The 12,989-nt window shown below is 49.3% G+C and overlaps 2 protein-coding genes across 2 annotated transcripts; both read right to left on the bottom strand.

The window, feature by feature from the left end:
* Window positions 1-2,389: 2,389 nt before the first annotated feature.
* L228DRAFT_207686 (putative COP9 signalosome subunit 1) lies at window positions 2,390-3,940 on the bottom strand (the record flags this gene model as incomplete). Its single annotated transcript, XM_018329730.1, has 4 exons — window positions 2,390-2,626; window positions 2,722-3,483; window positions 3,566-3,846; window positions 3,907-3,940. Coding segments are annotated over 4 exons (1,314 nt in total), but the record flags the coding sequence as incomplete, so codon positions are not given.
* Window positions 3,941-5,046: 1,106 nt separating this feature from the next.
* L228DRAFT_236133 (hypothetical protein) lies at window positions 5,047-7,209 on the bottom strand (the record flags this gene model as incomplete). The annotated part of the gene is made up of 3 exons (XM_018330797.1): window positions 5,047-5,369; window positions 5,502-6,536; window positions 6,591-7,209. 3 exons carry the CDS (start codon window positions 7,207-7,209, stop codon window positions 5,047-5,049), a joined length of 1,977 nt encoding a protein of 658 aa, XP_018190540.1.
* Between the last annotated feature and the right edge of the window lie 5,780 nt (window positions 7,210-12,989).

Below are 12,989 nucleotides of genomic sequence, written 5' to 3'. Positions count from 1 at the left end.
GTCACTCTACTGGACGATCATCCCGCCGTGGAGCGTTGCCGTTCTATTAGGGGCTACCGCGTTCAGCTAGAGAGTCTGGATCGCAGCCACGTAGTTTTTGATTGCCACTGCCAAATTGTCAGCTCTGGCTCGTTCTATGAGTTTGACGCCACGACTATTCTCCTCCATTTCCTCCACGATGGGCACTAAGGTACCTACCTTTATGTACAGAGTATTATATCCCGTACCACTTTTCGCAATCGTCCACCCACCAAGCCCAATCGTCTATCAGGTCGCCACAAAATCAGCCATTGCACGGAATCATTTCCTCTTTTCCGCTAGAGCTCTACCGTGCACCAACACACCCAGTAAACTTACTTACTACAGTGTAAGTTAAAAGGTGCAGTACCCTGTCATGTCTTCCATCTTTTCTCGGTATCTGTCGGCTATTCGTGCAGCCCCGACATCCTGTATTCCTATAGAGTCGGGCCCAGCATGGAACCACGGAAAATAACTTTAAGATACCTAAGGTACCTAAGGTATCTAATGTTCTGGAGCTCCCCGCGAACTGATGGTCAAAAGGATCTCCATGATCTGGATCTACTGTGGAAGATCCAAGCGATATGTAATCATCATTTCTGTCCTGTGCCCTATCCTGCTTCCTGCTTCCTGCTTCCTGCTTCCTGCTTCCTGAGCCCTGACTCCTGAGTCTTGAACCCTGAGTCCCGAGCCCTGAGTCCTGCGCCATGTGTTTTGCCCTGAATCCTTACTGTCTGCTACCACGCAACCGCCGCACAGTAAAACATCCACGACCGCAGAGAACACCTGTTTGACTCTAAAACACAAGGCACCACCACACGTTCCCCCCTCATGTGGACTGTACTCTTATATTCATTCCGACAAGTCACGGCAATTCCAAATGTCTGCCGGCAAGTCGCGTGTGCTCCACACCACTGTACTCCGGTACAGAGGTAAACATGTTCATTACCCAAATACCCACGTACATTTGTACTGTGTATACCTTACTTACCTCTCTTATCATATATTCATATCCATGTCAACAAGTCAAAACTTGCATGCATTATGCATTACACATTATGCATACAATATTTCATGTAACTACCTTACCTACTTGTAGCACTTTTTTTCGGTCAATAGCTTGTTTTGCCCCCTTTCCTTCTTTTCTGTTTGTTAGACTTGTCTGTCGCACTCTCTTACATTTTATTCTCTCCTACACATTTACATCGTAACATTATTTTGCAGTAGCATCTTCTCCATACATTTCCATCGTAGTATTCTCTCACATCTTATTTTCTCCCGTACATTTAATCGTAGCATTATTTGGCAGTAGTATCTTCTCCATACATTTACATCCCACCATTCTCTTACTTTAGTATTCTACTTCATACACAACCATTGTACCACTGTCACAATACCACTGTCACAACACCTCCATACCGTTAATCTGAATAATCTGAATCCCCAGATGTGTTTACGAATGCGACGTATTGCCTGCCCAACCCAAATTTACTTTATATGTCTAACTGCAAACAACAAAAAGGACAAAAAAAAGAGAAAAAAAAAAAATGCGAAGAGAAAGGTCGTATTGTGTTGAGTCTTGGGTCTTGAGTCTTTGATTGAACTCCTGACTCACTCTGAGACAAGAGCGCTAGAGCACAAGAGCCCCTGCGTCGTACAAAGAGCATACAGAGCACACAAAAAGTAAGAAACTCATATTTACTTTCTCTAGCATTTAGGTTTGCAGCACAGCACGGAACACAAAACCAAAAAACCACAGAATCACAAAACTTCGCGCCACTCACGATGCCACATGGACAAGATCTGTGCGCTTTCCCACGTGTAACTGTAACTTACCGGACTGCGGCTGGGAAATCCGTTGTCTTGGAATCATGTAATTAGTAGTTGTGGCCATGAGTTTTGTTACCGTACCCCTTGCCTTTCCCACCCCTCCCCCTATTCCCTTTCCTCGTGTGGGGGGCCTCAAATTCGGGACGAAACTAATATACCCGTACTTTAATGTGGAACGAGTCAAAGCCCGCCTTGAATTAAAGACACTATGATTGACATCATCATCACGATCATGTTCCGAGCAACGTGCTCAAACACGTATTACGCTCCTCTCTCTCTCTCTCTCTCTCTCTCTCTCCATCAAGAACCATAATCTTGTCATGCACGTTTCCATTATTTTTACCGGGTAAATTGAAACAAATGCAGTCTCCCTAGACTAGATACGAAAACAGTGAGCTATGACTCAAGTCCACGAGCCCCTTTTGCTAAATACGCACACGCCAACGCCGATGCTAGAACCCCCCGCTGCGCCATGCCATGCGATGATTGTAAAATGTATTGTTCTTTTAAATTCGGCTCCCACCAAGGCCACACGAGCATGTTACATGCGAACGCCGCCGGCGCCAGAAACTCCAGGTCTCATACCAGTCCGCCGTGAGAAGACATCGCTAAGCTGTGCATAATCTAGCTCAGCCTTTGGCGCCCGCACTTCCAGACCGGCATTAAGCATGTTCATGCGCATCAGGCGCAGGCGAGCGGTACGTTCGTAGTTCTTCGCCATTGTCAGGGCACTCCGGTGTACTCCTGAACGAGGATTGGTTGCTTTGGCAGTGAGTAGCTGTAGTCACCAAATATGAAGATTAGCGGATAACTCATTATTCTTGAAGCGCAAAAAAAAAAAGGGGGGGGGGACTAGTATACAGCAAGACATACCCTGTTCTGTGTATCGATTCGTGCTTCGAGAATCCCGCGTTTGATCATGTCCACGAGTTCTTCCGCAATGGATGCCTCATCCGTTACAAATGCATTGGCCATGCTAGAAAGACCGACGGTGCTAAAAGGAATAAAGTATTGAACAATACTTTTACTCCTGACTTCCTGGTAAAGCTTCGCGATATGCCGGTGGAGATAAATGTCAAGTAGATAATCCGGCTTGTATGCCTCCAAAATCTCCAGACATTGCGAGTACTTGGAATTGCAGAAGAACGAAATGGCGCGACGAAGGTGGGGCTCAATTTCCAAAAAGTTACGGAACGAGGAGCTCTCCAGCACTTTGCTCTGCAGTCCGTTGCGATCCATGCTGACCAAGGCACAGAGCGCACCATAAACAGCAATGTCGTTGCTGCTCAGAACAGTATTGAACTGGCTCCCCAGACTAGGATCCGTTTGTAGGAAGCTCGTGGCAGCCTCTGTATAATTGCCACTGGCGAGCTGCGCAAGACCCATGCTTGCATAAAGGAAAGGCTGAAGCTTAGCTTCCTCCTCGGGCTTCTGCTGAATATTCCGAATCTTCATAATGTTCGACTGAACAGCCATCCAGTTCCCTTGCTCAATCGCCACCATCACAAGTCGCATGCACATGTCGAAGATGTGCCTCGGAGTCGTACAATAGTCTCTCATGCGCGAATAGGCTTTGAATGCCGCCGGTAGCTCGCCAACCGAATGGTAATAGTTACCGAGGTCCTCATTGCCCATCTGCTACTCATTAGCCTCAACTGTCTCCAAACCCACAAAAGAGAAAGGAGGAAAGGAAAGCTCCCTCTAAGCCGAATCGTACCCTTATACTCTCTTTGATGAGATTATTCTTGTATCCTCTAAGCTGAAACTCCAGTCGATCTGTCTCTGCCTTGATCTGTTTTGACATGGTTTCGATCCATGCCGTGTCAAGGACCGCATCAGGGTCATTCGGCGAATACTGCTGCAGAAACTGGACAGCAATCTGATAGCGGCCAACATCCTTGCCCTGTTTGGCCTCACTAACTGCGCCCTTGAGTGCCTCTTGGTGAAGATAGGAAGAGGTACGTCCGATATGAAGCAGTCTTTCGAAACGGGTTCTTCCTGCATGATCATAAGCTTACATTTCAAGCACGTCAGATAATAAGAAAAGTCCAAACCAACCTTCATAGTTCGCAATGTACGCCTCAAGGTCCAACTTTGGTGTCTCTTCATATCAATATCCTCGTTAGCCAAAAACGTTTCATCAAAACCAACCGGACTCAAGAATCAACACATACCTTTTACCAGAAACTCCACGGCCTGGGACTGTTGAGACGGCTGCGCTATTTGGCCGGAACCAGAGGGCGCAGACACCTGCACCGGCTCAACGACGTCTGCCATGTCCGCCCTGTACGGGGAAGTCTTTCAATCCGATTCTAGCTGCTAAATCCTCCAGGGAATACGTCGTAAGCGTAGATGGTATTTAAGCGCGCACTTTGCACGAAGACCTCAGAGTAGCTGATGTCATAAAAAAATGGGTCAGGTTTCGACGGGGAAGAGAAAGTAGTTCTAATTGTGATTGCAATCAACACAACAGTAAGTGAGTTATCGGGAGCACAAGTACTAATGGTATGTCATTGGGGGAAGCTTCAGAGCGGGTATCTCCGTCGCCTCGGCCTGGGTCTCGGTCCTCCCGCCCAGCGCTCGTTTGGCTGGCGAGAAGCCTCAAAGTCCGTGCAGCCTAGTTGACTTGACTTTACACACGAGAAGCGCCACTCTTCATCTTGTCTCCATAGTAAAGATGTTCACCCGGTCATTCTTGATTCTGATAACTCAGATATGCACATTTAAGTCATGAATCAAGTAAAGCAAGAAAACTTTGATACAATTGTAAGGCGATGACCTGCATTTCACCCCGCGTTGCCTGAGCAATCATATGGCAGATGGCTAAAGCTATGAAAAGAAAATGTGTTAAAAGATGAGAGAACAGAAATAATGAAAATGATGATAATGAGAGACGTCCATCGTAACAACTCGCTAATTGAAGAACAAAAGGCCTTATCAAAAGTCTTGGCCACAGGGCACAACTTTTGGCCGGCCCCCCACCCAAAAAAAAACTAAGGCCAAATCTTCAACTCATCCATGACACATTCCCTAGATATGAACGTGAAGCATAGGTCGAAAAAATATGCATGTCGCGCTTCAGAGAAGTCAAATAAACGGAGAAAATAGGAAAGCAAATGACCAATGATAATAGAAAAGGAAAAACGAGAGAGGTATAAGTACAGCTAGAAAAATACATGAATCGTAAAACGGTGATCATCAAGACATGAGTTCTTGAATATCAACTGGAGCGATTTCATCCTCGATCCAGGGGCCTTTTTCCTCTTCAGTGGCCCCGTGGAAGGCCTCTGCTCTCTTCATGGTCTGAACATCGAGATCAGTCACATATGACTTGCCATCGCCAAGACGCATGCGGACCTCAAATTCATTGTCAAGCATCAAATCATCTTTCCATAGACGTCTTGGGCCATCGTAGATGCAAAGCACCCTCTTCTTCATCTTCATCTTGTCAGCCGAACAACCCCATGACAGAGGATAGTCTTTTCTCTTCTTGCGACCTTTGCTCACAAGAGGCACTCCGCCTTTGGAGTAGGTCAGTCCACGAGCTCTCCCACCAGATGCGCGGCTTGTCTTGTTGATAGAGGTAGTACCACCCCCGACGTGCGAAGCGACACCCCGGGGATGTGTTAATTGTCAACTGGGATTTGGTTTACTCGATTTGATCGCGCCAGGGCCAGAAAAGCCACGATCGGTAGCTGAGCGACCAGATGTAACGGCACCGTCAATGTCTTCCTCCTTCCAATCATCGTCGGCCTCATCATCCTCTGCGTCGCCAGAGCGATCACCCTGTGACGCGGGGGAGCCACCCGAGGGGAGTGCATGTCTGTCAAGAGTCTCCTTGAGAGCCTCATCCCCTTCCATGGATGCCAGATGTCGTTCATTGGTCGCTTCGCTCGGATCTTCTTGCTGGACAACCCGAAGCACACAGTCGTCCAAGTGTTCATAAAAGTCCTGAGCATTGCTGAAAGTACCAGAACAAGTTGAACATTTGCCAGTTGCATCGTGCGAATAACCATGTGGCTTCTTGCTAGAAGCGCCAGTAGATGCCCTCTTGCGACTATTCGGGGGTGTCTGCTCCACGCCGTGCACAGACGTCAAATGGCGTTTGAATACATCGGCGCGGTTAAAGCTCTTCTCAGCTGAAGAGCCTGATCCCGGACAAAACCCACACACCATAGTCCCCTTGTAATGGGTCAGGGTGTGCCGGTTCTTGTCATATTTTCTGGCGAAACCCTTCTGATGGTACTCGCAGGTCACAATGGGACATTTCTCGGGGCGCTCACTCTGGTGGGTAAGCATATGAGCCTTGAGGTCCTTGAACACCTTCCGGCATTCGGGATTAGGACATCGTCGGCCTTCCTTCTCATCGTCCTCAAATTCCAGGCTGCCCGACCTCGGGCTTCCATGGGAGATTCTGGAATGACTTGATGAGATCGAGAGACGTCTGGCACCGGACCCGTGCTGGTAGGGGTGGAAAGATGGAGTACGTAGATGTGGAGACTGGTTTCCAGTTTTGAATTTGGATGATCCCCGATGTCGACTATGCGACGAGGCATCAGATGGCGTGGGGGAGGTAGGTTGAACTATGGGCATCTGCGAGGTTTGAAACGACGGAATCTCGCCAGGATATGATTCGGTAACGGTAGCCTGAGACATCGGGGTCTGCAGGTGCTGGATGAGTGACGGGTCTAGATTTGCGTGTTAGTCTCTGCAGTAGAGGATAGACTGGAGCTACAACTTACCAACAAATCCCGCTTGAGCTTTATCAGTGGACCAGATAATATCATGATCGAGCGCAGCTGTAGTAAAGCTTTCCTGACCAAAGCTGTCGCAGTGGACGATGCTGGGCCCAAGACCCAGACCGTGGCTGAAATCAGACCAAGCGTCGACGCCTGAAAATGTTTGCGTGGTCGACGAATATGGAGAACCCATGGCGGAAGAAGCGGCACTAGGAATAGATGCTCCAGAGGCGGAGGAGAGAATGGAGGGAGGGTGTTCAAACGAGTGGGTCGCGGAAACAGCAGGGGATCCCGAAGGAGTCCGACCAAAAGGGATATGAGAGTGGTCATCCTGCGACCTCTCCAGGCCGTATGGATTCACGTCAAAAACAGGAGGGGGTATTGAGGAGAAAGCAGGAGCAGATGGATAGGCATCGTAAGTGGTCATGAAAGCATCAGCAAAGGGAGCGTCGAGACTAGTTCCCATGAGATATTCGGAGGAGCGTTCACTCTCGAGCAGAGGATTTCTCCTCAAGGAAGTATGCATCGCCAATTCGGCGCGCGGCACACCAGGGTATAGGACAAAGTCGGACGGTTCTTCGAGGCCAAACATTGCTTTCTGGTGGATCACGGCAGAAGTCATGACGGGTATCAGGTATTCGAGAGACGCGGTGGAAAGGAGACACGGCAATATGATTCAACCAGTATCGCAACAATGCGGATCGGGTATCAGCTTCACTATGGGAAGCGATTAGCCCAAATGATCGTCACCAAAGAGACCCACGCGTTTCCGGGGCAGAGGGATCCGGGGGAACAAGATAAGGGCATTTGGATAAAAGTACCTCTAAGAAGATGAGGGCGCGTCGAGAAGTTAAAGAACCCTCGATGAGGGTCTTGAGAACAGCGGCCACGAGTAGAGTTATCGGGGACTTGAAATAGGCTAACAAGAACGGCCGGCGCCGCGGGTCGTCCCAACGGCGATCCACCCGGGGGATTGGCCAGAGCTGAGACCGGTCCTATCAAATAGAAAAGCGAAGTCGTGGTGAGAAAAGGCGGGATGGATGCCTGGCGTGTTGTGAACCCGAGGACAGACTAGGCACCTAGTTTGGGGGCTGTTTTTTCTTGTTTGATCTCCCAGAGGTTGTTTGTCTTATGATCGAGGTGGTTGTTGTCGTTCTTGTTGTTGTAGTTCTTTTTCTTTTTGTGTTTCGCGGATTGTGGAGAGAATTAAGGGCTTGGGAAGCTGGCGGGTCGAGGCAAGTAATAAATGCGTGATCGAGCAGAATTAGAACTCGCCCTACGGAGGAAGCAGAAGCCAAAACAGCCCGCCCTCCCCAAGGGAAGGGATAATCATCGAGATGCGCAGTGCTCGCATGAGGGAAAGGACGGACACACACACCCCCCCCGGACCACCATGACGGTGCGTAGGGCCACACGCGAAAGCATCACGGTAGCATGGGCCCCATGGTCCATGGGTTCCGCCTTTTGCGGTCCCACGACGGAGGGGGTTCGGGTGATGCGAACGAACCAGGAGCAAGGAAAGCACCCATGTCATTAAAAACACTCGATCAAAATAGCGAGTCCACGGCGGGCTTGGCAGAAAAAAGGTCGTCGAATTGTCTGTCCTTGCTTTGACCGACACGCACCTCATGCTGCTGCCGACCGACTGGGGCCGAGTGGTTCGGCGTGCGTTAGCGTCCCATGCGAATAGTTAGGGAAAGGGGCGAAGGGTGGGTGTGGGTGTTGCTGTTTTTTGCTCTTCGCCGCCATTTCTCGGGGTCCCGACTGGCAGAATCGAGGGTCCAAGGGGAGGGAGAGGGGGCCAAAGGTCGGTGTGAGCGATAGAAGGGAACCTTGTCGTCTTGGGAGGGGGAAAGCAACCGGTGGGTGGCATTGGCTCCATATCGGGACTAAATCAGTTGGCAGTGCTGGATGTGGGTTCTGCGAGGATGAGCATCGTCGTGCATCTCCGTCCCTTTCGTCGATTTGTTCCCGCTTCGACGAGCCCAATGTGGTATAGCGAGATTTCTCCCATGGGTGGGTAGCAGAGACACCCTCGAGGCGCCTTCTGCTTCTGAAGAGGGTGCACCGCCCAAGCAGAAAGAAAACCCAATCATCATCGAACAAGCAATGCAGTCTCCGTCAAGCGAGGCGCAGGGCTGACTCGGATGCACCCAGAGAGAGCCACCCGTCTCTAGACAGAGGTCCCGCGATGCATCTGATAGGTTCATCTCTCTCGCTGTTCTCTCAAGTATGTAGCAGTAAGTTAGTTGTAGCAGCGCACCCACCCAGACGAAAGGAAGATGACCTCTCCCAATGACATGGAAAGTCGTGGTCGACCGCTTAACGCATACAGATTAGGGAATGAGTGGACAATCACGTATGTCGGTGATTTTTATTTTTCCTAACACACTGGTCAACCCCTCGTCATCCTTCTTGCAGAAGACATTTCCCGCACCCTTAATTGCACGTAAGACGGGAGAGTACTCTGTACATTTGCGTCTCGTCACGCTTTTTTTTTTTTTTTCTCCCAGGCAGGTTCCTTTTTTTCCTCCTGGGACAATCCTCGTCATTGTAATTGGGAACCGATTGCATTATTGTGCGATTGCTCTGTTCGGCGTTTCTCTCTCATGACGAATCCACTTAACTCGTCGGAGCGGCCGGTAGGAGAGAAGCCAAGAGGAAGCCAAACATGGGGGAGAGATCCAATGACGATGAGCGAAGCGTGGGAGCCCGACCCCTGGCAGATCGGCCCCTGGTACAGTTACTTTACAGGTAGCGTCACAGGCTATTTCGGGTCCAAACCATCGGGTGATGCTCTCTCGCTCCACTTGAACCAGTTCGGTTTGCCAACTCCCCGTCATCCCGCGCCACGCTAAACCTCCTCGGCCCTGACCGGTGAAATAAGAAATGCGTGGGATGAAGAATGACTGTCCTACTCAGGCTGTGACGTGTAGTCGCTGATGACCGCCAAGTCAAACAAAAAAAGCCGATAGAAATCCCAAATTAAAGGTGACTAGGCACTCCATGTTGCGTCGCATGGGCGTACCCGCCCACGCAAGAAGTTTGGGTACAGTAGTGGCAGGCACGAAAAAAGAAAAGAAAGAAAAAATTAAAGAAATCAAAACGGTCCAGTATCATGTGTTCGTTTGTGTGGCAGTAGGCGATGAAAACAACCTACTGCCAAAGCTATAAACTCCCGAATGAAGCAAAAAGGAACAATTATCCGATGCTCAACATCGCCCTGTAGAAATTGATCGACATTCGGGTATTGCATGGTTTCGGGGTTTTCTCCGTACGAATAATAACCATAATTGGACAGTACGTCGGAAAAAAAAAATCAAAACGAGAGAACAATTCTTTTTCGAGATCCCTGCGTTACATGTGGTTTCGTCGATTTCCTTTTTTCTTCTTTTCCCCTCTCCTCTCATCGAAATGATATCAGGACCCACAAAGCGCCACGAGTGCACCGCCATCCTTCCCATCGCAAAAGGGCCAGCGCAGCGTTAATTACGGTACACCGTACTCTTGCACCGCCGCTAATTCGGATGAGCCTCCCTACCCTGGCATCAATTGCATAACAAGTGTCCAGGGGTCTCATACTCCGGTACGGCTTCGGCTTCTGGCACGGTAAAACCACCACCACCAGCAAGAGGGAGCGGCATTCTCCAGCCCCAAGATCGCGATGTGCTGAACAAGGCAAGGATGTTCGCTTGCACCATGTTACATCCTCATGCGTCAAGCTCATTGACAGTCTGACCAATGTCATGAAGTAAAAAGTCTCCGATACAAGAGGCGAAGGAGTCTGTGCACTGTTCTTAAAACATCTCTCTTATGTCGTAATACCGTATGACCTTACTGGTAAAATATAATAATATCAATCCAATATATCATTCGTGAGATGCATACAACGTTTCCGGTAAATGGCAGGGGCGTACACAGTGTAGGAACCTAACACCAAAGAGCTATGATTGCTACCTTCAGCCTCGAAACAAAATTGCAAACGCTATGATTATCTTTAGCCAATGCCATTTATAGACTTGGAACAGGAGCCTAACAATAAGACTCTTGGAATGCAGAGACGAACAGTTCGTGTCAATGGACCTGGAGAAGTGCACCCTACCCCCGGCCTAAGCTGGGGGACCCCATAAGCGGACTGAAACCAACCACGTTGAAGTTTCCCCTTACCGGAGACCATCATCTCAGTGGCCCTGGACATTCTTCCATCAAAGTTGCTAACGGAAAATGACAAAACAGTATATTAAAGCCAGGGGTGAGCTTAAGATGACCGACGTTGCACAGTTACAGTATTCCCCTGCATTGTCCCAGCTGCTCATGGACGATGATCGTGTTCGCTCGCTGGCGTGGAATCTTTACCTCTTAGTCGGGACCCTCCACCATGGAAGTGGGTCGAGTAGACCTGACAACGTAGAAGGAGGTGGACGGTCACGATCCTTGTCCTTATCCAGCAAAAAGTTGCAATCAGCGTCCATGGCCGCCCTCCCAAACGTCATCCTTAACTTCTCCCATAAGCATCTTCGTTACATTGGGCCAGTTCCGGATACCACCACAGTGCAACCAGATCGCGCTTATGCAGCATGTGAAAGGTCAGCTTTCCCTCACGACTTTGCCTACACCGACCTTGAGAGAGGGTAAGATAGCGGACCATGGTTTGTCCGGCGGTGCCAACGGCGGTCACGCACGTAAGCACTCTTTGATAGGCCTGGATGGAATTTCTTGGTTGCAACCATTAGCTGCCTAGTATGGAGCTGTCAGTAAATGGGAAACGGGACACTGTGTAGGTCCGCCTTTTAGCGTGGCGGGCAGTTGGCCATGCCACTACACCCGCTCGCTAGCAACGCTTGTCCCCTATCCATCATCAGCCTTATGACTAGCCCTCGATTTGCTATCTGTTGCTATTCACCCTTCCCGACAGCCATCCCAAGGCGGATTCCCCTAGACATGATGATCTCTGCTTGTTCACCAACCCCACCTGCTCCTAGGTGGATCTCGGTATCTACGCCACTACACTCGTAGTGAAGCCGCAACTGCTCTGACCGCTAGAAGCTTTAAGTCTTAACGCTGCACGACCAAGCATCACTGGCAGGGTTATGTGTGTCTCCGATCCTGTTCCTAATCGATGAGGATATTTACCTGGTTTGGTTGTCACATGTACCTGGCTATGATCTGGTCGGAAGTGGGTTGCCTCGCACATCGCATCCAAACTCCAGCGTGGAGTGGTCGAGATACGAATTATCAGACTTGACGCTGTGATGAAGAAGCCCACTCCCCTGGGAGACCCATCAATATTCTTCAAGCGAACTATTCCTTTATATCACTTCCATTGGGTAGGTATCGAGACTGAGAATCCAGTTAAGTTATCTAATTAAAGGGGTAGGCGTACAATCCGTTAGTGCCGATAAACCCCAAATGTAAGTAAAATGTGAAGTATTCAGTCTCGTTTCAAGCGTTGCCTTTAGAACTACCCAGCTCATTTGATATGCGTTTGCTCCGACAGCTGACCAGGCTTGCCATGATCTGATGCAGCAAATAAATGCTGCCAGAGACCAAGGAAATAGAAGAAATCCAGTATAGTGATACTGTACCCCGTCCTACCTGAACGTATCCGCGACAAGCCCATACGGCTTGATCCGTAAATGCACATATCTGAAATGGAAGAAATGCTTTGATATGAACGGGGGAATCACAAGATCCCTATGGGGCTTTCTGCCAAGCCGGCTTGCCGATCCACCAGCCTGTCAAATGGGCGCGATCAGAAAAGCTCAGTCGATGTTCTAGAACTGGCCTCAAACTCTACCAATAGAGTTGACTGGATTGACTGGTAGCTACCTGTCACAAATGTATTTTTCATCGCGCTTCCCCAGGTCATAGCGTACTTCCAGGGACAAAAATCACTCGCATTCAGAGTGAGACTGGGATAAGACAAGGTAGCATCTGTGGACCACATCGGGGTACATTGGCATTCCGTTGTCTCTGCGTTCAGCAGATAGCTTTGTGGTGCCTCGATTAGGTCATGAATTTCCTTCGTCACTCCCTTGGCAACACTCACTTTGAAAAAAGCGTTGATTGGGTCAAGCGAAAACCGTGGGAGCAGTCGCAAACTGCGCCCAAAAGAAATCGACTAGGAAAACGACAGTGAAGGTCATTCTCACATAAGTGTGGGAGGACGAACCAGGGATTTGCCAAGAGCCGTGGCTTGCGTAAAAACACTGTTTGTCCTGTCCCCCAAATGCTTCCACCCTTGGAGCTCCGGTGGATTGTCCCTTCCCGTACTTCTTCGCTTCTTTCCACCTTTCAGGGCCGACAAGATTGCCAGTGTTGATCACGATGCCATCCGCTTTTTTTTTTGGGCGGAAACCCGTAAACTTTCATTTGGAAGGCAGTCTGTTTCCAAAATGGCCC

This window comes from Xylona heveae (assembly GCF_001619985.1).
Source record: "Xylona heveae TC161 unplaced genomic scaffold L228scaffold_2, whole genome shotgun sequence".
NCBI lineage: Eukaryota > Fungi > Ascomycota > Xylonomycetes > Xylonales > Xylonaceae > Xylona > Xylona heveae.
This window is presented reverse-complemented; position numbering and strand designations above follow the sequence as displayed.